Source organism: Durio zibethinus, chromosome 12 (assembly GCF_047325235.1).
Source record: "Durio zibethinus cultivar Kanyao isolate XHJ-2024 chromosome 12, ASM4732523v1, whole genome shotgun sequence".
In the NCBI taxonomy this organism is placed as follows: domain Eukaryota; kingdom Viridiplantae; phylum Streptophyta; class Magnoliopsida; order Malvales; family Malvaceae; genus Durio; species Durio zibethinus.
Genome location: NC_143173.1, coordinates 12,469,674 through 12,495,246, shown reverse-complemented (window position 1 = coordinate 12,495,246; position 25,573 = coordinate 12,469,674). Strand labels below are relative to the sequence as shown.

The window sequence follows — 25,573 nt, the reverse complement described above, 5'->3', positions numbered from 1 at the left end:
TTCTGTGGAAAAAGAAAAGAAGAAAGTTCTGATTTCCAAACTCATCTGATAGCCGATGAGTGACAAGATTTGGTCGCGTCTGTGGTTCATGACTCAATCCCCTTGAATAAAAGCCACTCTTGAGAAATGAATACAGACAGAAGCTTTATAAAATTCATTTGTCTTGATTTAAATGTAGCTGAATAACATACCAGATAAATTTGGGCATGAACTCATTCTAAATCCAAGAATGTTAAGCAATAAGCACGAGAAAAAAGTATATTATTCATGAAACCTGAAACACTAGAGGTGGAATTTTATTCATCAAATGTAGACACAAGATTACGAAATTGAAGCTAAATCCAATATTCTTACAGATTTGGTCCTTCATTTCACAAAACAAGCGAATGGGAAGAAAAGGGTTGAAAAGAAGAGAATAACAAACACAAGACTGAGTAACTGCAGTTGAAGGAAATGATGATCTTTTCTTCTTTTCCCTGTTTCTTTCCAGGAGAGGGATTGTTTGCAGGACAGAATACAGGGCGCCAAGGAGTTCCAAATCAAATGTGATAGTGATCAAAACTGCACCTTCACACGCCAATGGACCAACTAAGCTTAAGCCACTACGCATTAGCTGCAGCTGAAAAAAATAATGCAAAGGATGTAAAATTTTGATAAAACTGTAAAACAAGTTAAATGTTATTGTTACTTGGATTTAAACCAATAGTAGAACCTCTTGTTCTTAATAATCGAGGTGGAAGCAGCTTGTCTCTTATAGAACAAAGCTCAGCAACAACATTAGCCATGTTCATTCTTTCAGTTGGCAATTCAAAAGAACAGACAATTCCAATTTCAAATATGGAATTCAAGCTCCGAAGAAGTCTATTTTCTTTTTGGCTGCTCTCATTGAAAGTAATGTTCATCATTGTTTCGCCTCCGAAAATTTGTCGAAGAAGAGAGGGATCTGTAATCTCAGCCACTCGATTTGGAAAAGCTATTTTAACAAAGTTATGAAGGTTCAGGCTCTCTTTAAACATTTCATCGGTGGGTCTTCTCCCTGTAAACATCTCCAGCAAAAGAATGCCATAGCTGTAGGCATCTCCATATGTTGTCACATTGCATCCCAAGCCATATTCTGCAATTCATTTGTTACAAATAAGAGCAATAATTGCGAAAGATATGCAAATAGCTTTCTCATATCAAAGCTCTTAACAGGTTAAACTAAATAACGTATTGATTTGAAAGAATGTTCTGCTTACCTGGTGGAGCATAACCAATTGTTCCCCTTAACCCAAGAGAGCTTGACAGGCTTGAAGTGCTATTTTGTACTTCTGATGCAATGAATTTTGCTAGCCCAAAGTCACCGACATGGCCAACCATTTCATCATCAAGTAGAATATTGCTTGGTTTGAGATCACAGTGAACAACTGGTGTTTCGCAATGATGATGAAGATACTCCAATGCACAACCAACATCAACTGCCACATTCAATCTCTGAAAAAAACTCAAGCTTTTTGCTGTCTCCTCTCCTTCATTCATGCCAACAGTTGGATGCAGCCAATCCTCTAGGCTTCCATTGCCTAGAGCCTTAAAATCATTGCCTTGATAGTCCACACCAGAACATGCTGTTAATAGCTTGACAAGGTTTCGATGTCTTACATTCCTCAAGGCCTTACATTCAGCCAAAAAACTCCTCGAAGCTCCATGACTCAAAAAGTTTAAGTACCTTGATAGCAATAATTGTTCCATTCTCTTCAAGAATTCCTTTATATACAAAACCAAAGCTGCCTGTACCTATTAAATTTGCTGATGAGAAACCATTAGTAGCTTTTAGAATGCTTTGATATGATAACTTTAACAATGGATTTTCTGCAGCCGATGATACAGGCTGCTTTCTTTTCTTTCTAAACCAAAAGGGAAAGATGACGGGGGAAACCAAAACAACTCCTGAAAAAGCAGAAACAATAGCAATTATTGATTTAACTGAAGTAGTTGATCTCCCTCTATGTTGTTTCAAGTTATCACAAGTTGGCAAGTGGAACTCAGGAATGCCTCCACAAAGCTTACTGTTTCCTTCAATGAACATAGCACTTATATTTTTAAAGACTCCACCAACTGGTACTAGACCTTCGAAATTGTTGTAAGAAAGATTCAAGTAGCGTAAAGAGCCAAATGTCACAAGAAATTCAGGAATTTTACCAGTGAGATTGTTTCTAGAAAGGTCTAAATTTGTAAGACCTCTCAATGAACTTAAAGATGAAGGAATTGATCCATTGAAGAAATTGCCTCTCATCAGCAGTACCTCCAGCCTTATACAATTACCAAGATCATTTGGAATAACACCTGATAACATGTTTTGAGAAACATCTAATTCACCAAGATTTCTTAAATTTCCTACTTCAAAGGGAAGCACGCCAGTCAAACGGTTTGAAAATAAGTATAGACCGATAGACAAGGATGATAGTCCAGCTAATTGAGAAGGTATAGAACCACTGAGATTGTTATTAGAAAGATCTAAAAAAATCAGATTTTCACATTTGCCTAGACTTGGAGGAATTTCGCCTTGAAGATTGTTATCATTTAGATACAACTTGATCAGCATCTTTAAATTTCCCAATGAAGTGGGGATGGATCCAGAGATTGAATTAATATTAACAGCAAAAAGTTTTAGTTTTTGAAGCCTGCCCATTACAGATGGAATAGAACCTGATAATTGATTTTGTCCTGCCGACAGCGCCTCCAAGTTGATCAGATTTCCAAATCCTGCTGGCATTCTCCCCACTATGTAATTGCCTTCTATAGCAAAATAGATGATAGCAGTTGACAAATTGCTTATGCACTCAGGTAATATCCCTCCAAAGCTGTTGTCATTGATAGCCACAATTTCCAAGCTGGTGGCACTAGTTAAAGAGCAGAGGAAGTTTAAGTCATTTGCTCCCTGGCTACCAAGAAGATTCTCACCAATATTCAATCTTCGCAACTTTTCTAGGTTTCGGAATGAAGATATCTTTCCACTAAATTTGTACCCGTCGACCTGAAGCTCGATGAGGTTAGAGGCATTTGATATTGAAAGAGGGAATGGTCCACTGAGTTGGTTCCGGCCAACAAAAAACAGTTCAAGATATGGCATGTTGACTCCCAATTGTGAGGGAAGACTACCATGAAAGTTATTTTCCCCAATATCAAGAATTCTGATATTAGAGAGATTAAAAAGTGAGGAAGGAACGATACCAGACATTTTATTCACTGCCACGCCAAAAGTGGTAAGATTCTTCAGTTTGCCAAGAGTTTCAGGGATAACCCCAGACAATCTATTTAGAGGCAGAAAGATTATCTCCAAAGATGACAAGTTACCTAAAAAAGAAGGGATACTCCCTCGTAATGTGTTGTTGCTAAAGCCTAACTCCTTTAGGTTTGACAAGTGGCCAAGTGCAGCAGGTATTTCTCCAACTAGCAGATTGTGTCCAATGTAAAGATGTTTGAGCTTAGAACAACCAGATATATTGGAAGGAATTTCACCAACTATGAAGTTTCTATCAAGAGTAAGTTCTTCCAATCTATATAAACGGCCTATTTCTTGCGGAAGTTCTTGAATGAAGCTGTTGTTTTGAAGACTTAACACCCGTAGAAAGCTCAAATTTCCAATATGAGGTGATATTGGTCCCATTAGTTTCAGTGCTGGCAAGTCCAACCTGGTAACTCTCTGATGTTGTCGTCCGCATTTAACACCACGCCATTGGCTAAACTGGATGCTGTTGTTCCACGAACGCATAATCCCAAACTGATCACTAGCTATCTTGGCCTTAAACTGGAGCAAAGCCTGTCGATCTGTTTCATTTCCAGTAATTGCCAAGGCAGCCGAACCAATAAAGAAAGTACCTTTAAAATTGAAGAATAAGAGAAGAACGACAGCAACATGGATAGAAAATTTAAGTGACCAAGGCGCCTTGAAATGCATTTCTGGTAGCCTCATCAACAAAGAAAGACCACTTGAATTCATGCTACTATTACTTTACATTTCGCGGTGTTTGCTTCGGCTACAAAAGCAAAGAGAATATAAGTTCTTTCTGCAACATCAAATGATAGCAAATTTATAACAAAAGTGTAGGAAAAATTAAGAACTTCGGGAACCTTTTTTTTTTTATTTCTTGTTTAAAACAGTTTTGATCTCTAATGTTGAATCTAGAATGATTTGCTTTGAGTGCTGTCCCTTTGATGAATTTCTCTTTGAGATGACTAAAGATAGTTACCGGACTTGACTGAAGCCATAGAGACTCAAAGAAATTAAGGCAAAATGTCTCGTCCGGACTACAAAATTTCAAAGGAAGATGATGAAAAGAGATATTTTTATTTGCTTTCAGATATAAGAATTTCTCTGGACCACCAGCCAAAAGAGAAAATAGATAGTTTTTGTTTTCTTTTTTTGTTTTTCTTACTTTAAATTTTTAAGTAACTAAATTGCATATGTACTCTCCTTAATAAATTGAAAAAAAAAATCTTTAATAAAATAAAAGAAAAACTTTCTTCTCCGTCTATCCAAGGCTCAAGAGATTTGAAGCTTGGGCTGATCGGAAATATTTAAAATTTATTAAAAATATTTGTTTATTTATAGACACTCCATTTTGTTTAGGAATATTTTTGTGGAGTTTAACCATAGTTGAGAGATTTTTTGGTTTTAATTCCAGAATCAATTAACATTTGATGTGGAGAGATTGTCGGGATTTAATTCCAAAATTATTTCACATTAAAATGATAGGGAGAGATTTTTGGGATTTATTTTCAAAATCAATTCTCATTAAAACGAAAATAAAAAAAAATCATGGATATAAGAAGAATTGATTGAGCATGAACTTCTATATAAACCTGTGATCAAAGCAATGGAGGGGAGAAAAAAAAGATTATGCAAAAAAAACTCTTGAGAGAGAGAAAAAAGGGATTAAGAAAAAAGATTATGTAGAAACTTTTGAGAGAAAAGAAAAAAATTTGTTTAGCAACTAAAAGGTTTTAGGTTCTGGATTTGATTTGTTTAGATTTTCTAAAATTGGAATTTGGTGTTTTTGGGTTTGAATTTCTGTAGGGTTTTGCATTATACGGATTCGCAGGTTTAGCTTTCTAGACAATTTGTTTAGTTCCTAGAAATTTTGTCAGCCTTTGGGATTTATTTATCAATTCTGGAAATCAGTTAGAGAGAAAACAAAAGAGTAGCCATTTTAGAAAGAGAGGCATACTGAAACACTTCTGAAAAAAAGCTTAAAATTTGAGACATCCAGATCTGTATATTTTGCCATGTACAACCCTACCCGATCACAAGTATTTTCTTTCCCTTTTTCACTCCATTCTCTATTTTGATTCTATTTTTCTTATTTTGTTAATTTTTATTTACTTTTCTTATTTCTTATTTTAAATTAAAAAAATACATTACTTATTATTATGATTTTTTTTCTTATTTATGAAATAAATAAAAAACCTTTTTTCAAATAAGTTTAAAAGAATAAATAAAAAACATCTTTTTTCAAAATAAAAATTCTTATAAAATAAATTCATGAATTCTACCAAACTATTAGAGAATTTTCATGGATTTAATTTTTAAAATGGAATCCACCAAACTATTGGAAAATTCCATAAATCAATTTTAAAAAAATAAAAAAACAAAAATAACTTTTATCCTTTAAACTATTCGATGATTGCTTTGAAGTGAGCCCTACCAAACTATTGGGAGGCTTCACTAATTTTTTTGAAATAAAAATTAATAAATCCGACGATAGAGCCTCTTTAGAGTGAGACACTAGTTTTCATAAATACTCTTTAGGTGAGAGAATTATCCTAAATTGCTACCAAATTATTGGGACAATTTTAGGGTTAATTTTTAATATTAAATTATTTGGTAAAGTCATAAAAAAGATCAAGGCTTGAATAATTCGAAATGAAACTAGAACCATCCTTTGAATGGGTGTTGTGAAGGTGATACAACCTTCTTCATGCGTAACCGACTCCTAAACCTAACATATATTTTTGCAGACCAGAATATGTTTCAAGTGGCCAGTCACACCTAGACAAAAAAGATTGGTGGCGACTTCTTTAATCCATGTCTAGTAGTAGGTCAACGAATCTATACGTTAAGATAGTTTGGCAACTTCGTTGAGGACCTTGAAAGTCAAGCCAGTAAATGATTTCTTATTATCCAGGCCTCACTTAATAAATTTAAAATTACGTTATTCCCTTTCATTACTTATATTTGCTTTGTTATTTTCCTTTTCATTGTGTATATTTGCCTAATTGTTTATTTGTCTATCTTTTTATTCAGTACTTATATCTACTTAACTATTTACTTATGGTATATATCTATCATACATTTGCATATGCATAACATAAGCCTTCCACTCAAGCTCTACCTTTAGAAGGGGGTGAAGTACCTATGCCTTCGTGAGATTTTATGTCTCCGCATAAGCCTGCGAAACACTTTCACTCAGATTGAACCTTTTTTCCTTATAGCCTATGATAGGCAAAGATTTAGGTACCTTACTAATCTGTGATGGACTATGATGTAAGGAACAATTTGGGAACCTTTTAAAGGCTAACCAAATCACATATAGTTAACTTTAAGAGCCTAACCATGGATAGAGCCATGTCTTTCCACCTTTTGTAGTTAACCAAAATCTAGGGTCATGATGTTATTTTCTTGCTTTGTGGTGTTTATTCTTTTTTTTTTTTTTTAGTTTGAGATGACTAACCAATTCTCTTGTCTTTTTTTATTTCTTTTTTCTTGTCTATATTCATAAACTTACATGCAGATTACATATTATGCTTGCTAATCCTTTTTTTATGTATGCATGCATTCATGCATCATTGCATTCATTCTCATGCGTAAGTTGATAGATCCATAAACATCACTCTAAATTTATCCCATAATTGTGAGAAATCAAGGTTCAAGCATAGATCAACACCAGTATTACACTCAAGCTAGAGCAAAAAAAATGGAGCAAGATAATGTAGACCAGCTTGAAAGAATAAAAAAGGCTTAGGAGATACTTGAAAAAAAATTAAGCAAAATCCTAGAGGCTCTAGAAAAAAAAATAGAAGAAAGGTAACAAAAAAAGACATCTTACATGAAGATGCTGAGCCATTATTCTTTCAGGTTTTGATCCACATCAAACTCAAACCACTCCAAGCTTTCATTAACAACAGACCACGTTCTTAAATTTCAATCAATGAAATGTTTAGAGCTATACCAATCTTGTCTTCATTGAAAAAGCAAATGAGCTAATCCAAATTTTCAAAATGGATGAGATTAAAGAGAAAGAAAAGCTGTAGACGATTGTACCCCCAGAAGACTTTAAAATCGATCAAGCCATGAGTATGATTGAGAAAATATTACAGGCTGTAAAAGACATTGATTTCTATAGATCCATGGATGCTACCAACCTTTGCCTAGTTTTGATGTTGTGATTCTTTTGAAATTAAAGGTACCAAAATTTTAAAAGCATGATAGTTCTAAGTACCATATTACGCATATCATAATGTACTATCGTAAGATGGTAGCATGTGCCAACAATGAGAAACTACTAATATATGTATTCCAGGATAACTTAACTGGGTATACTATAAGGTGGTATGTCTAGTTGATAGGACTCATATTAAGTCATGGAAAGATTTGACTCGATCCTTCATCAACCAATACCATCACATTATAGACATGGCTTATGATCGCTTTTCGTTACAAGGTATGAAGAAAAAAAATCTGAGTTTTTCAAAAAGTATGCTCAAAGGTGGTGAGATATTACCACTCAAGTTCAGCTTCCTGTAACAGAGAAAGAAATAACAGTGCTATTTGTAAGCATTCTAAAGTTGCCTTACTATGAGAAAATGATAGGGAATACAATAAAAAATTTTACTGATATGGTGATCTCAAGGGAGATTATTGAAAATGTCATCAAGAGTGGTAAGCTTAAAAAAGGAAAGACCAATAGTGCCAAATAAAGTGGGATGCCTAAAATAGAAGAAGATAAAGCTCAAGTGGTGAGTTTTGAAAGACATTAATCCAAAAGTTATGCTCCACATCCACCATATGTTTATCTTGCTTACTATCCAATAGCCAATAATGTTGCACAATTTCCTTACCAGCCTTATCTCTCAATCATGAGCAATGTCACTCTAAGTCTTTATTAGCCAGCTTTTCAAGCACCTGTATATGGGCCTTATCCTGTTACTACACCAATTCCAAGGTCTAACAATCAAGCAAGTGATTTAAAAAGATCCAAGGGCAATCAAAAGAGAGCTCTCTTATTCTCATAACCTATACTGAGCTATTTCTAGAATTGGTTAAGAATGACCTAGTATCTTTGGTCTTTTTGAAACCATTGAAGCCACCCTATCCCAAATGGTACAATGTTAATGCCACATATGACTATCATAGTGAGAATGTGGGTCACTCTATAGAAACTTGCCCTGCTTTCAAGCATAAGGTGTAAAGTTTGATTTAGGTAGGCTTAATAAGCTTCAAGAAATCAATAGAGTTGAATATCCACAAAGACTCTTTACCCAATCATCAAAGGGCATAACTTTGAAAAAGCTAATTAAAATTGATTATAATCTTAAGATTTTTTGAGAATATGAATTTTTTTTTATGAGCTTGGATTTTAGTTTATTTTTCATCATTTTAATAAAAATGACAAATATGATGCATTTTTATGAAAATTTTCTTATGTGAATCACCATTATTTACTTTTACCTTCTCATACCTTTTTCTCATATACATTCTTTAATTTCAAATAATGAATGTTCAGACAGTCAGAATGATAATTCAAGGTTCGATTTTGAAAACATCATTCATGATTATTTGATTGATAAATTAAGATTGTTAATTTATTGGGACTATTAAATAAAAGGAAGAAAAATTTATAGAAAAATTTTGAAAGTGGTGTGACACATGATCTTTGTGATTGTTCATTTACAAGCTTGCTTTTAGTCAATGAATGTTCTTCATTGAAAGTATTCATATTTGAAATGAGAAATGACCATCTTTCTTTTATCTTTCAAAAAATAAAATTATCCCTTGCTACCCCATTTGAGCTTGTTAAAAATTTCTTTTGAGAAATTCTAACCAAAGATCACCCCTACACTGAGGGCAAAGTTTGATAAATTTGTTCATCTTTAGGGGCAAAGCCCTTTTATGACCAAGTTCTTTTGACAAATGAAAAAATAAAAAAAATTTGATGGGGCAAAATGCCAATGTGCTCTAACTAAAAAAAAGCAAAAAAAAAAAATGATGGGGTAAAATACCAATGTGCTTTGCCAAAAAAAAGGAAAAAGAAAAAAAAGAGAAAAAATTTTGATGGGGCAAAACACCAATATGCTCCATAAGAAGAAATGATCCTTAGTTTGATTACCCTCAAAATATAATTTGGGCCTGTTTTATCTTTTTCTTTAGCACCCTTTACCCTAGCATACGTTACATCCATTAAAAGTCTATTTTGATCAAATATGAATACTTGATTTGGATAATCATGAATTAAATTGGGGCAGGTTTGTCATTAGATTGTGTAAAGCTTTGATCAAAGTGTCAACAAAAGAGAAAGAGAAAAAAATGAGAAAAAGTGAAAAAAAAGAGAAAAAAAAGCAAAAAGAAAAAGAAAAAAAAAAAGAAAAAGCAAAAAAAAAAAGGTGACAAAAAAGGAAAAAGGAAAACTTAAACTGATAACCCATAAGGGCAATTTAAGTGAAAATGAAAACTTGGAAAAAACAACTTCACGTGAAAGTCATTGGAATGAGGATGATGATTAGCTCAAAGATTGAAGATATTAATGGAATGTGTTTTTTAAGGATGATTTTAAGTTTAAATTCAAATTTGTTTGAGCAATCATTATTTTGGATGTTAATGTCCTATTTAAATCTCAGCATTTTGCCTTAGTTTACCATTGAGTTATTCTTTGACCCTACCTTTTTGTTCTTTCAATAATAAAGATCAATTTTTCTTACCCTTCACCGAATAAACATTCCTTGAATGAACCAAGAAAATACATCATGTCTATCACTGATTTGAATGATGGCAAGTAAATGAATGGCATTTTTCATAAAGAGTTTTCCATTTTTTAAAGAAACACAAGATGAGATAAATGAAATGAGCATGAGAAAATTATTTACATTGGGGCAAGCAAGGTTATCATGTGGTGAACCCAGTGATAGATTGATTGACATGACCTATGAATTATGACCATATGAGAATAATAACATGAATTAGTTGACAAAAGTTACTCTGAACACTAAAAAGCTAATAAGGACTGGGGGAGTCGAGAATCTTGTCACCACAATTGAAATCTCATGACATCTGTATTACATACATTGGGTTTACATCTACATCCTAGATAGGGCATGCACTTGCATTACTCTATTATCACTCATCCGATCTTGGCTTAGTCCAGATTGTTTCTTGAAGAGTAGTTTAATGTTTACTTAATGATATGCAGGTTGCCTAATAGCAGCAGCAGGGAGGAATTTCGAAATTCCTCTTAATTTTTATACAAGGATTTACAGATTCAGCCATATATTTTTGGAAAGCTTAATAAGTCTACTTTCCAATGAAATAAGTGGAATTGAATTTGGAGTTTTTTATGAATAAATATGTAATTTTTATGAGAAGGTATACAGGCTGTTTGGCAGCAGCAGCATCTGATGTGGATTGTAAAAATTGTTATAATTAATCCACAAGGAATCACGAGATGGGCCATATATGGTTAGAAAGCTTATCGAGTCTAGTTTCTAATGCATTAAAAATATTTTAATTCCAAATTGGACATCTTGAGATATGGTCATTTTAGTGAAAGTAGCCCAGGCTGCCATAATTAGTTACTTGAGTTAATTCTTGTTTAACTCAATTATTTTGGTATAAGGGGTCTCAAATGGGTTGATTAATTACTATTATGTTGAAATTATCTTGAATAAGTCATTAATTATTTGGGGAGAAAACTAGGTGTGGAATCGAAAGGAGGTAAGTAGAATCTCACACACTTTGCTTGTTTTTGAATCTATGTATATATGTATATTTTTAAATGAATGAATGTTTGATTTCATTATTTTTTATGTATGAAAATAAGATCAAACATTTGATTATTTTGTGTTTTTGCTATATAAATGATGGATCATGCATATGAATGAAATGAGAAAATGATTTATGTTTAAAAAATGATTTTATGATAGCTACATTTTTACATCCCTGGAAAGTGCGATCAGCGACACTAGAACTAGTTTTACAACCCTTGCTAACAGGTAATAGTAGTTAGCAAAGACATTATCCTACGACCTTGGCTAATGGGTAATAGTAGTTAGCATAAGGCTTTAGCTAGCGGGTTATAATAGTTAGTAATGATCATGAGGATTAAATTGTCGATATGACCAATGTCACGGGTTATAGCAGTGACCGTAGTTAATGATAAATAAATGTTAATGATGATTTATGATAATGATCATTTATGATGATTTTTAATGATTGATCCATGATTTGGTTTGATTACGTATTTGAATGATAGCATATTTTGCAATGATTTATAAAGTGATATGTTTTGATATTGATTTATAAATTTACGAAATATTTGACAGAACAATGAACTTTGAAATATTTGATATTATGATTTGACAAATGTTTTGAATGATCTATATAGTATTTATGAAAATGATGTTTGATCTGGTAAGATATGTGAGCCTATACTTACTGAGTTATGGTTGGCTCATTCCCTTTTACTTTTTCTTTACAGATGAGTAAGTGATAAGTTGCTTAGTTTTGTGAAAAGCTAAAAGATCAGATGGAAAGATTACTTAGTCATCAGAGACAATGTTGGCCAGTGAGATCTTATGAAACGGTTTTGTATTTTATATGATTTGTATTTGATATATAAAGATATGTCATTAGTTGGATTAAAGATATGTGTTTTATTTGGCAGACTATATCAATTTATTGAAGACTTTTAGAATGATTAAGAAATGAGGCTTCATATTATTTTTAGGTTTATTTCAAGGTAATATGACCGTGTTGCATCATGGTCTTAGGGTGTGACACAGATTGAATGTGAACAAAAGAGAAAAGCAACACTTTGCTTGACCTAAGCTTTTCAAGCCCATTGACATGAGTGAAGAATCATAACTTCAATGTAAACAAGGAAAAAAGAGCTGACACTTTCAAATGCTTGCTCAATAGCTCCATTAACCCAAATCAATTTGTTAATTGATAAGATTGGTTTTGTATTTAAGAGTGCTTGGTTCATCAACAATATAGTACAATATATAAGAAGCTTTGAAACTCTAATTTTATCCTATTGTATCTGCCTTTAATTGGTTTAAGTTTTTTGACTTTGAAAGTCCTATGGCTAGAATTTGCTTCCGATCCCTTGTTTATTTGGAATCATCTACTTGTGGTTTGATTTTCATTTTGGATTTTAAGCATAATTGAGCCACACTTGCTATACTAAATACTTTTCCTCATTTTAATTATGGATTCATCTTTTTATTTTTTTTTCATCTTAATAGTGTTTGGAATATAAATACTTACAAATATATCAAAATCATTAAAATACAAAACATATTGATATATATATATATAAATAATTTTGGATTATTGTAGTGGTAGTACTAATATTCTAATTTCTAATGTCAGGTATGGATACCCTAAGTTTTCAGGAATTCAATTAGTATAATAAAAATATAAAAGGATCTTGACACTTGAATTAACCTAGTTGACTTAGTCAACTTGTGCAAAGACATCAAATGCGAAATCAACTTGAACATGGGTTTTTTAGTTGGATCCCACTTTTATGAGAAATGTTTTATTCTCTATTTCTAATCAATAACTTAGAAAATGATTTTGGTAAGAGAAGTTGTCATGCTCCGAGATCAAGACATAACACGATCATATTACTTTGAAGTAAAACCTTAAAGTAGTATGAAGCTTTCTTTTTAACTATTCTAAAATTCTTCAATAAAATAATTTGTTAAGTAAAATCCATATATTTAATATAACTAGTGATAAATCTCTATATATCCAAATGTAAACTAATAAAAATACAAAACCATTTTGTAAGATCTCACTAGCTAATAATGTTTCCAATGCTGAAGTAATCTTTCCAATTTGATCCTTTAGCTTCTCTCAAGACTAAGTAAACTTATCATTTTAATCATTTTAAAGAAAAAGTTAAAAGAGAATGAGCAAACCATAGCTTAGCAAGTGTAGGCTCATACATCTTATCGGATCAAGCATCATTTTTATACTTATCATATAGCTCATTCAAAATATTTGTCAAATCATAATGTCAAAATATTTCAAAAATCATCATTATGTCAAACATTTTGTAAGTCATAAATCAATATCAAAACATGTCAATTCATCAATTATAAATCATAAATCACGATCAAATACATATTTAATACAAATCAAGGATCAATCTTTAAAATCATCATAAATCATCATTATCATAAGTCATCATTATCATTCATTTATTATTAACTACGGTTACTACTATAACTCGTGACATTGGCCGTATCAACAATTTCATTCTCATGATCATTACTAACTATTATAACCCACTAGCCTAGGCCTTATGCTAACCACTATAACTTATTAGCAAGGCTGTATGATCATGTCTATGCTAATTATTATTACCCGTTAGGTAGGGCAGTAGAACTAGTTCTAGTGTCGATGATCTCACTTTCTAGGGATGTAAAACTTAGCTATCATAAAATCGTTCCTTAAATATAAATCATTTTCTCATTTTATTCACAAGCATATCCATCATTTACATCGCAAAAACACAAAATAATCATATGTTTAATTTTATTTTCATATATCGAAAATAAAGAAATAAAACACATAGTCATTTAGAAACATATATATATATACACACATAAGTTTAAAAATAAGTAAAGTGTGTAAGATTTTACTTACCTCCTTTCAATTCCATCACTTATCTTTTCTCCTAAAATAATTAATGGCCTATTCAAGATCATTTCAACATATTAGAAATTAATCAACTCTTTTTGAGACCCTATATGCTAAAACAGCTAAGTTATATAAAAGTTAACTCAACTAACTAATATTGGTAGTCAAACCTCCTTTCATTAAAACAATTGTTGGGAATATTGACTCAAATCCCATAAGAGATTTGTTTGAGATTTGTTAGAGATTTGTTTGGGATTTGTCAGATATTGCTTGATGGACAAGAAGACTTGCAAAAGAAGAATTCCAAGAGAAAGAGGATTCTTAATAGGTAAATTTGACTTGCAAGAGAAGAATTCTAAAAAGAAAGGGATTCTTAATAGGCAAGTTTGACTTACAGGAGAAGAATTCTAAGAGGAGAAGGATTCTTAATGGGCAAGTTTGTATGGTTATAAATAGGTGAAGTCTCTACAGGGTTAGGTATGAGAAAAAGATGTAAGAGAGTTGTAGGGTTTTGTGGGATAGACACCCCATAGGAGTATTGGGGCTCTACGTCTTATGGGTGTGTATGCTTGTTTGTGAGTGGACTAGAGGAGATTGAGAGGGTCCACATAGGTATGATGTATGTGAACATATGGGTATGTGTTTGGTTATGTTGAAAGAGTGCACAAGGGTTTGGGTTTGTGTTTGTTTGGGTTGAGAATACTCTATAGGACTAGAGGAGATTGAGAGTGTCTTATGAGTATTGATTGTTGAGTGAGGTTGATGATTTGATGTATGTTTGTAATTCTCTACAACTAGTGGATCTTGTTTTTCATCCGTGGATGTAGGTCAGTTGGACCGAACCACGTTAAATTGTTGTCTCTTGTGTGTTTGATTTATTGTTTGATTTCGCTTTCGCTGGTGTGATTGGATTGGAGGCTTTTAGCCCAACAACAATAATAATATATTGAAATCAGAATTAAGATCTTTTTAATGCGTTAGAAACTAAACTTGATAAGCTTTCTAATCATGTATGGGTCACCTCATAATTCCTTGTAGATTAATAATAATAAATTTTGCAATCCACATCATATGCTTTTGCTAAATAGCACATATACCTTCTAATTAAAATTACACATTTATCTGTAGGAGACTCCAAATTCAATTCTGCTTGTTTTGTTACAAAGAAGACTTAATAAGCTTTTCAAATATGTATGGTTCAATTCTTAATTCCTTGTATAAATTTTAAGACAATTTTCATAATTCCACCTTGATGATGCTGCCATATATCTTGTATATCTTTAAGTAAAAATTAGACAACTCTTCATAGAAAACTCAGATTTGACTTCTGTTTATTTCATTAGAAAGTAGATTCAACATGCTTTCCAACAATATATAATAATCATAGCAATATCTAATCCTTTGATATATAATATTTTTTAATCCACTATTATAGATAATAGCATCTTATCCAAAAATAGAATTTCTCTTTTAACCTTTTAAAAATTCAAATCCCCATTTTTAGCCTTTAAAATCCACTCAATAATCATCATCAAATCTTAATAACATGAAGTAAATAAAACCTAATAATTTACCCAAATCGATCATGAAAATTAATGAAAAATTTTATAATTTTTCTTGATTTTTCTTTCAAAATTTTAACTCCAAATAATAGCAACCAATATGATATTTTTTTCTTAAATAAAAAAATGACATATACTCATCTTTAGGAGATTAACTCAATTGTAGCCTCTGATTTTGAATTTCAACTTGATTTTTCATGCTTTCTAACCCTAAGAAAGATGAAGAAGAAAAACTCTCATTTTCTTTTTGCTTCACGATTGTAGGATTTCTTTCATATAATACCTCAATCCTTTTTCTTTTACTAATGAATCTCTTAATAAACTGATGGGCTTCAATATTAGTCTAGCCTAATTATTATTTAGGCTAGGGTATTACATCCTCCTCTATTTATAAAAAATTTCATCATTGAAATTTGATTTACATCCACATCTTATTCCTCCATTTCTAAAATCACTTCTCTTGCCATATGATTATGCATTAAACTTTTACAAAGGTAACAATTCCATCTCAAAACTTGTTCTTTCTAATCAACCATTCAAATAAGATAGTTCCAATATGTACATTCATATACCACTCTTAATCCATGATTAAATATTCCCTTTACACTTATCAAATACTTCAAAATCTCATTAAGTCGAATGTATTTTCTCAAACCTATAGAATCTCTAATGATCAAATCGTAGTTCTTAAAAAATCCTCAAAATCATAATATAAGCTCTTTAACATGTCATATAATTTAAAGATCATAACTTGAACTCTTAGAAAATATCTAAAAAACATTAAATTTATGGATTTTCTTGAATATATTATTTTATTGAATTTATGGATTTTGAGGTTTTATTTCAAAATAATAGGGTCGTATTATGTCTCATTCTTGGGGCATGATAGTACTCTTCTTAATAAATTGAAAAAAATTCTTTTGTAAAATAAAAGGAAAACTTGCTTCTGGATCTGTCCAAGACTCAAGAGATCTGAAGCTTGGGCTCATCTAGAATATTTAAAATTTGATAAAAATATTTGCTTATTAAATTTCAAATTTAAAATATATTTAAAAATATTAAATATTTATAATTTAATATTTTTGAATATTTTAATATATTTCTTAAAAATCAAGCTTATTAAGCATGAAAGATTAGTCAAGTCTTAGGCAAAAATTTTCCAAAATTAATCAAATTCGATCAGATTCGACCTATGAACAAGTTTATTTCCTTCCTTTATGCCTTTATTTTCATTAGCAGGATTAATCGGAAGTCTTTAAGGGACTTTGTAGGCTTGAAAAAAGACTTGCATCATAGGAGCAAAGAATGGGGGAATCTGACCAGATAATGACGGAAAACAAAGAAGTGTCTGTTGCATTTGTGTTTACCATGACCTAATATACTAATAATGACTTGGAAAAAAATGGTGTGAACTCTTTTTTTTTTTCTATCCAAACCCCAAACTCACCTATCAATTTCAACACAGAAAAAACTTTATACTATCATTTTCAACAAATAGAAAAAACTTTATACTAATAATTTCGTCTATGTCACTCCATCTATCTACAATGCCAAACTAGATTTTGATTGTTAAATAGATAGATATATTTCAACTGATGTATAATTGTTATACTTTTGAACTATTTATTATATCAATTTTTTATAACATTTTCCTAATTCACATGACCTTTCGAAATTTCTAGAAATTTTGGTCTAGAAATGAAAACTGATAGACTGATCAGTAATTTGAAAAATAAGCGTATGTCGTCATGAATAAATTAAACTTGACTGAACCATTACTGGACTTGATTATAGCATTTTCCTAATTCACATGATTTAACTTAATTATAGCATTTTCCTAATTCACATGACCTTTCGAAATTTCTAGAAATGAAAACTGATAGACTGATCAGTAATTTGAAAAATAAGCGTATGTCGTCATGAATAAATTTAACTTGACTGAACCATTACTGGACTTGATTATCAGTACTCTAGTTTTCACCATGGCTGGTGATCATTCCAGAAGATGATGGTCCAATTAAAACCAGTTATTTAGAACTGGAAATAGCCTGAATTGAATGGACGTGCATAAAACATGTAGATCTTCCTTTTTATTCCATCAAAAGCAACAGAAAAAAAAAAAAAGAAAACTCTTCCATTTATGGTACCACCTGGTGAAAATCAGTGCTTTTCCCAATTTGTTTGATTTTTTTCTTTTGAAAATGAAATAATATTCTTTCTTAGGAAAATTCATTAAATTTTAATTTCTTGAAAATAAGAAAATTAGTAGAAGGAGAATAAGCTTATTTTTTGAAGAGCAATTAAAGTACAAACGATAAAGCAATTAAAATACAAACAATAAAGAGAAGCTGCAAAATGTGTTTTAGGACAGCTTATTAGCATTAATTACCCATACAATATTCTAATTTGATGATGCACAAAAGAAAGGGATTTATGTTTAATAAAGATTACAGGCACACACATTGGAGGTAATCCACTAGTTGATAATGCAACTACAGAAAGGAAATATTAATACAAATAGACAAATTATTGGAGGAAATGCTCTCTTATTTGTTTCAATTTCTCTAATAAGAGTGCGTTTAGGACAAATTGGAAGTTCTGCAAATGCGAGATTGAGTGTGAACAAAAGAGAAAAGCAACATTTTGCCTCACCCAAGCCTCTCAAGTCCATTGAAGCATGAGAGAAGAATCATAATTTCAATGTAAAAGAGGAAAAAAGAGCTGAAACTTTCAAATGCTTGTTCGATAGCTCTACCAACCGGAATCAATTTGTTAATTATGAGATTGGTTTTGTATTTGAGAGTGCTTGGTTTTTCAAAAAGAACTTGAGTGCAATACATGAGAAAGTTTGAAACTATAATTTTATCCTTCCGTATCTGCCATTAATTGGTTCAGGTTTTCTGACATTGAAAGTACTGTGGCTAGAAGTTGCTTCCGGTCCCTTCTTTAATTGGAAGCATCTACTTGTGGTTGGCTTTCATCCTGGATTTTGAGCATAATTGAGCCACACTTGCTGTACTGAATACTTTTCCTCATTTTTATTATGGATGCATCATTGTGTTTTTTTTTTTTTTTTTTCATCTTAATAGTGTTTGGAATATGAATACTTACAAAATATATAAAAATCATTGAAATACAAAATATTATTGATAAACATATATATATATATAAACTAATTTTTTATTATTTTAGTGGTAGTACTAATATTCTAATTCCTAATATTACGCCTGGATACCCTATAAGTTTTCAAGAATTTAACTAGTATGATAAAATTATAAAATGATCATGACACTTGTATTAGTCTAGTTGACTCAGTCAACTTGTGTAAAGACAAGCACCTAATTCAACTTAAGTAGCAAAATTCGGAGAAAAGTAATTATCAGATGTGAAATCAGCTTGAACATAGGTTTTTCAGCTGGATCCCACTTCTCTAAGAAATGTTTTATTCTCTGTTTCTGTTCAATAATTTAGAAAATGATTTTTGGCAAGAAAAATTACCATTCAAGTGAAGTCATCATATTATTTAATTTGTGATTGATCAGTCAAATATAGCTTCAAAGAATAACCTCACCTTACCATTGCAAATTCTTTTCTCTGAGCTTTCTCATTGTTTTATTAGATATTTTACAGGGTTCTTTGGTAGAAATTAATTCATACTCAAAGGCTAAACCATTTAATTAATCCTTTTCATTACAAATGTCTAAAACACCATCCATCAAGATGAATTTAATTAGTTTTCCTTTTTTTTTTTTCTGTCCAATAACAATGGGTTATTGATAAATTTTTGATTGATTTTGATTATATTTATTTTTCTAATTGAGAATAAATTGTATAGGTACTCTGCTAAATAAATTAAAAACAAAAAGAAAATTTTCCTTTTTTCTGTAAATGTAACAGCAATATTATAAAGCTTGTTTTTCTGTTTTATTTTTTTTTCTTTTGAAAATAAATAATATTTCATCTCAAGAAAATTCATTAAATTTTAATTTCTTGAAAATAAGAAAATCAAAAGAAGTGGAAGAAACTTATGTTTTGATCAAAACAAGAGTGAATAAAATGCAAACAAAATGATCAAAAGAATTAATCCTTTTGTTCATGGTTAAACTGTTACATCCAATTTTGAATTAGATGCTTTTGTCTTATTCTTCCAGGTTTGCTGTGTCTTATCTTCTTACCATTGTTGCCATCTCCACAATAACATTGCTGCTACATATTCTTGGAACATTAAACATTAATAATCTTTTTCCCTTCCCCTGTTTATTTTAAGGGGAAAATTGCTTGAAGAAAAAGATGGATGGTAATTTAAAGCTGGATTTTGATGACCATATAGTGACTTTTATTAGTCTATTCAGAAAATACACCTATTAAATTTTTTTTTTTTCATAAATGTGATAGTGAACAAAACTGCATCTTCGCACTCCAATGGAACAACTAAGCTTAAGCCATTATGCAGTACCTCCAGCTACAGAGAATAATGCGAAGAATGTGAAATTTGATAAAAATGTATAACAAATTAAATGTTATTGTTACTTAGATTTAAACCAATATTAGTACCTCTTGTTCTTAATGATCGAGTTGGAAGCTGCTTGCCTCTTATAGAACAAAGCTCAGCAACAACATTAGCCATGTTCATTCTTTCAGTTGCAATTCAAAAGAACAAGCAATTCCAATTTCAAATATGGAATTCAAGCTCCGAAGAAGTCTGTTTGCTTTTTGGTAGACGCCAAGAAGGGGTAGCTTATCTTCAAGCTGGCGCTGGTATAGTTGCAGACAGTGATCCTGATGCTGAGCACCTTGAGTGCCAAAACAAAGCTGCTGGCATTGCTCGTTCCATCGACCTTGCAGAGTCTGCATTCGTTGATAAATGATGCAAACTTTTATTAACCACAGCAGTCGTTCGCCATCATTGATCAGCTCAAGTTTTCTTTCTGTCATTTAGACATTTGTCTGAAATACAGGAACTTCGGAATGTAAAATATCAGGTTTTATGTATGTATATCTTCAAGATTATAATTACTAATTAGCATTAACTATTAAGTCATTTGCGCTTAACAAAGATATAATCACGCTCTCTCCTCAACCATGATCCCCTCTGGTTTGTTTGTTTATATATATATATAAATGAGGTAGTTAGGATTTGTATCTGGATAATTGAAATTAAAAAGTTTAATATTTTATTAACAGATCATATGATTGTAGGCCCTCAAGTTCTTCTATTATTTGATATACTTTTATCTATGAACTCTCCTTTGATAGATAATTTATAAATCCAATACAAACTCTCTATGATACTTGTGATTTACTTTAATCCTTAAATGAAAGAATCTTCCCTTACCTTAAACTTTTTATGAAAAAATCTCATACATATATCATAATAAATTTTCACAAATCTTTTATATAAAATTTGGGCACATCACCATATAAAAGAATTCAATGAACTACAATAAAAAAAGGTGGACATGACATTTTAAAACACTATCGTTAAAGAAAAGAAAAGTACTTCGAATATGCAAAAAATGTTTATGCTTAATAAAATAACAGAAACCAACATCCATTCCTTAGCACTAGCGAGGATTTAACTCTGTAATTGACGTCTCGTTTTTGGAGAAGGTGAGAATTTCATCATTTATGGAACGATCCATGAGCCTTGAAGCATATGCCGATGAGGAAGAAGAGAGGTCTGATGATTCAATGGTGCTCTGAATGAAAAATGCTGGCTGAGACGGCACCGGAAGAGTGAGCGAGTAGCTATTAAGCATGATACCAACGGAATCCATTGTTGGTCTGTCAGCTGCATTTTCTTGCACGCATAGTAAGGCAATGTGGATGCATCGTGTTATTGCAGCTGTTGAAGATACTTTCAAACAAGGATCTATGAGATTCAGTGTTGTCCCTTCCCTCCAATTTTTCCATGCCTGTAAAAATTTACCAATATTAGATGGTCCTACACTATATATTTTTGCTCGTATTTCACATTTTTGTAAGTTTTTTTTTTTTTTTTTTTTTTTTTTTTATGAAAAAAAGTCATAATTTAGGATAAAAAATGGATATAAATGTTGAAATTTAAATTTCAAATTTACTAAATACTGATTGCATGAACTAACCGACCTTTATAAACTCTAGATTTCATATTTTATAAGTTAGCATGTAATAAATAATTAATAAATTTTATACCTACATAGCTTAAAAGATCTTCCAAGTTATCTCCGTTGCGGAAAGAACTATTTCTTTGACCACTTACAATCTCCAAAATCAATACACCAAAGCTAAAGATATCAGATTTTACCGAAAATTGTCCATGCATTATATATTCCGGAGCCATATAACCACTGCAAAACAGGAATTAATAAAAAATTATTATAATCATATATATATATATAGGTATTTCTCTTAATCAATTGCAGCATTAATAGTACTTTGATTTTTTTATAATGATTTATTTTCAATCATGACTTAAAAAACTTAATTTTTTTCATCCACAACCTTTTGCATTTATTTAAAATCAAATAATCCATCAATACATTGATAGAATTTGGCTGAAATATGGACGAAATTTGCCACGTGACACTTGAATAGACATACACATGATCAACTTTGTCCAAATTTTAATAATACATTAATGGGATGAAGTAATTGAAACAAATTAAAAAGTCGTGGATAAAAAAAAGTCATATTTTTTAAGTTGCAAGCAAAGAAAAAAAGAAACATTGCCAAAAAGGTTATAACATGCTCGTAATGGAATTTACTCAAAATTAGTTTATCATGTTTAGAACTTACTAGGTTCCCACAATTCTGCTTGTATTGCCTTGTGTTTCGTCCATTGCAAATAGTCTTGCCATGCCAAAATCAGCGATTTTAGGGTTCATATCTATGTCTAACAAAATATTACTTGCTTTAAGATCACGATGAATTATTCGAAGCCGAGAATCTTCATGAAGGTAAAGGAGTCCACGAGCAATGCCTCCTATGATTTTGTTGCGTTGTTCCCAATCCAATTGTTCCCTCCTATTTGGATCTATATGTTCATACAAGAATGTAATAACTTCAATGCAATTAAGATATCAATCATGGTGTGCTTAACTATAACTAGAAGTAGTGCTTAAGTTCTAGTAACAAAAATGAAATAAACACTGATCTGCTCTGTCCAAGTTGAACAAGCAAAATTCAGTTGAAATTCATTAATACTTAGATAAAATGCAGCCATACCAAATATGAAGCGATCAAGGCTTGAATTAGGCACAAACTCATAGATAAGAAGTCTTTCATTTCTTTCCAGGCTGAAACCTAGAAGTCTAACTAAATTCCGGTGTTGAAGCTTGGCCACCAAGAGGACTTCATTCTTGAATTCTAGGTCTCCTTGTGCTGAATCCCTGGATAACCTTTTTACAGCTATATCTTGCTCGGTGGCAAGCCTACCCTGAAAATTAACAAAGGCATTAAATTTGCTATTTTGCAAAGTATATATCTAATATATGTCGAACACATAGCTAACATAGAGCCACATGATCTGTTGATAAATTAGTGAAATCAGGTTCAACTCCATTGAGGGCATTTGATATTCAACGTCATGCATATGTTTACCTTGTAAACAGCCCCAAAGCCACCTTGTCCAAGCTTATTTTCATCAGAAAAGTTATTTGTTGCATCTCTAATGGTGCTGAAATCATATTGCAAAGACTCTACGGTGATAACTTCCTCGTCATGATCTACTGGAAAGGAGGAGCAAGCTAGTGATTAGCGGAGACTGAGCTAAATGTTTGAACTTTTCGTTTTAAAGAATAGATGCATGCATGGCTAGTAGAATTCCGTAATCTTTCCAGGATTAGATTATTTTTGTTTACATTTTTCAAAAAAACAAAAAAAATCTTTGAAGCCATGATCTACATAATTAGAAGATGCTGAAACAGCATAATGTCGTCTAACTTACTGTATTGAACATAATTTCCCCTCCTCTTCCTTACTTTCAGGAAGATACCGACACAGATGACTAGTACCATGACACTAGCAATTGGAATAACGATGATGATGACAGTTCGAGATGTATTATTCTTCTTATTTCCTGTCACAAAAACAGATATGTGTTGTCACATATTAAAACTTTTCTGAGTTTTGAATTTTATATATAACTCAACGAGCATGATTATAAGATATACCTTCAGGCAAGGCAGAAGATACTGGTGGTGGCGTTCGCGTTATGTTGTAAAAACGATCTTTCTCAAACCTGAAATTACAACTTGGGCCTATGACCCTGCCTCCGCTCCTTCCAGTGCAACAATCTGGCTGCTGTTGGATAATTTGGTCCAGACAATCCAAGCATTGTTGCTCGGATAAATCAGGAGTGCACTCCGTAAGTGCATACACTCTTTGGTAATTGGGAGTGATTCTATCGTTTACTGCAAACTTTCGGAGAGCATCTCCTGCTGCAGCTTCTCTCCGCAATGTTTCCAACAACGGCCTCAATGTCTCACTGAAGCCTTCAGGATCTGAGGCATTGACTAGACTCCACAAATGCATACCAGGCAAAGTTTCTAAAATGCCAAAGATAGAGCGATTTGAGTAAAACACCATACACTCATCATACCCCAAAATTGCCTCCTTCTGGTTGGGACAAACGCTTGATTGCAGCTTCTTATTGACGTCCGATATGCAAGAACGGCAAATATCTGGCTCAACGTCTCCTCGACAAAGCGCACGCGCAAAAACTTGGTCAGGGTTTTCGCCAAAGGATGCATTGTAGAATCCATAGTCATTTCCTTGGTTGGATGAGAAGGAAGATAGAACATGGTTGAGATTATCCGGGTAAGGACTGTCGGCGGAAAAGTTACCGCGTCCGTTATCACAGTTGACATAGCGCAGCTCTTGCTGAGCGGTTGAAAGGGTAAGAAGGTGATGAACAAGAATGGAAGAAAAGAAGATAGCAAGACTTGAAGAAGCCACTGCCATCGTCTCAACCTATTCACATGAATTTTTTTTTTTAAATGGATACGAATTTGGCTTCAAGGATTGTATAGCATGAAGTGGGATTCGATTGAGACTAGTTAATTGTAAGTTTGGTATTCGAATTATAACAGTCCATAACGTTGAATTATTCTTCGTCAATTGTTGAACAGTAATCACTCATCAAGAATTCAAGTTATCAACGAACTTTCTTTAATAAAAAAAAATGATTTGGTATTATATACCAGCGGTTTTGTAATTAATTCAAAAATTAATAATTTTTTCATCCAATTATATTTTTTTAATGAAACTTTTTATCAAATAATGAACTCAATTTTGATAATTTGTTTGAGCAAATTATGGAATTATAGTACTCCATTTTTTAAAAAAATTGTAAATTTTAAAAATATATATTATTCATATACTATATTTTAAAATAATAATATAAAAATTTCATAACAATAATAAATTTAGATACGACATTTTAATACTTGTAAACATCAAAATTCAAAAGTCAAACAAGTGATTCACAAAAGCAAGTAATGTTGGACAAAAAATTCCAACCTAATTTTTTGGTTAATTAAGAAAAAGTCATCCATTACATTTTGCGTGAATTGATCAGCTGCTAAAACTTCAACCTTTACATATTTCATGTAATATTATCATGATAATCTTATATCATCACAAATTCGAGATTAAATTTGATGATTTATATATTTATATGTTGTATAAAATATTAAAATTTATATATTTATATCAAATTTTATATAAAAATTATGTATCATAATTTATATCAATACAAACATAAAATATGTTTTTTTAGCTTTATTAAACTCATATATAATCATTATTAAAATTTTAAACTAGATAACTTTTTTTTTATTCTCGTATCATATTCTTATTATATCATTACGTCATATTTTAAATTTTCAGATTTATTTGCAATCAAAGATAATATCTATACAACTTTAGGCTGTCAATATTGAATTTTCAATTCGTAAATTTCTATGTTGAATATTGAGAAAAGGTACCATCATTTGTTCTGCGACTCAGATTCATTGGATACTATTCTTCACAAAAACCTTAAAAGTTCTATATTTTGTTTCAAGGTCCCAGTGGAAGTTTATATCTTTTTCTCAGAAACCAACAATGAGTCTTTCATACAATTTTGAAA

At 31.4% G+C, this 25,573-nt stretch overlaps 2 protein-coding genes and 1 pseudogene across 3 annotated transcripts; all 3 read right to left on the bottom strand.

Annotated features, from left to right (window-relative positions):
* Positions 1-256: 256 nt before the first annotated feature.
* LOC111297562 (putative receptor-like protein kinase At3g47110) lies at positions 257-2,332 on the bottom strand (annotated as a pseudogene).
* A 46-nt stretch (positions 2,333-2,378) lies between these two features.
* LOC149515708 (uncharacterized) lies at positions 2,379-20,089 on the bottom strand. The gene is made up of 3 exons (XM_089741782.1): positions 20,017-20,089; positions 2,568-3,858; positions 2,379-2,448 (listed from the first exon to the last, which is right to left on the bottom strand). The coding sequence occupies exons 1-3, from the start codon at positions 20,087-20,089 to the stop codon at positions 2,379-2,381; spliced, it is 1,434 nt and encodes a 477-aa protein (XP_089597908.1).
* Positions 20,090-20,875: 786 nt separating this feature from the next.
* Positions 20,876-24,560, bottom strand: LOC111296096 (cysteine-rich receptor-like protein kinase 26). 2 transcript variants are annotated; one of them, XM_089740616.1, is made up of 7 exons: positions 23,616-24,560; positions 23,390-23,521; positions 23,044-23,171; positions 22,669-22,879; positions 22,240-22,477; positions 21,641-21,791; positions 20,876-21,377 (listed from the first exon to the last, which is right to left on the bottom strand). In XM_089740616.1, exons 1-7 carry the CDS (start codon positions 24,403-24,405, stop codon positions 21,027-21,029), a joined length of 2,001 nt encoding a protein of 666 aa, XP_089596742.1. In that variant the 5' UTR covers positions 24,406-24,560; the 3' UTR covers positions 20,876-21,026. The 2 variants fall into 2 exon arrangements, with proteins under 2 accessions (XP_089596742.1, XP_022745886.2); XM_022890151.2 differs by having other exon boundaries at positions 23,044-23,168.
* Positions 24,561-25,573: the final 1,013 nt, after the last annotated feature.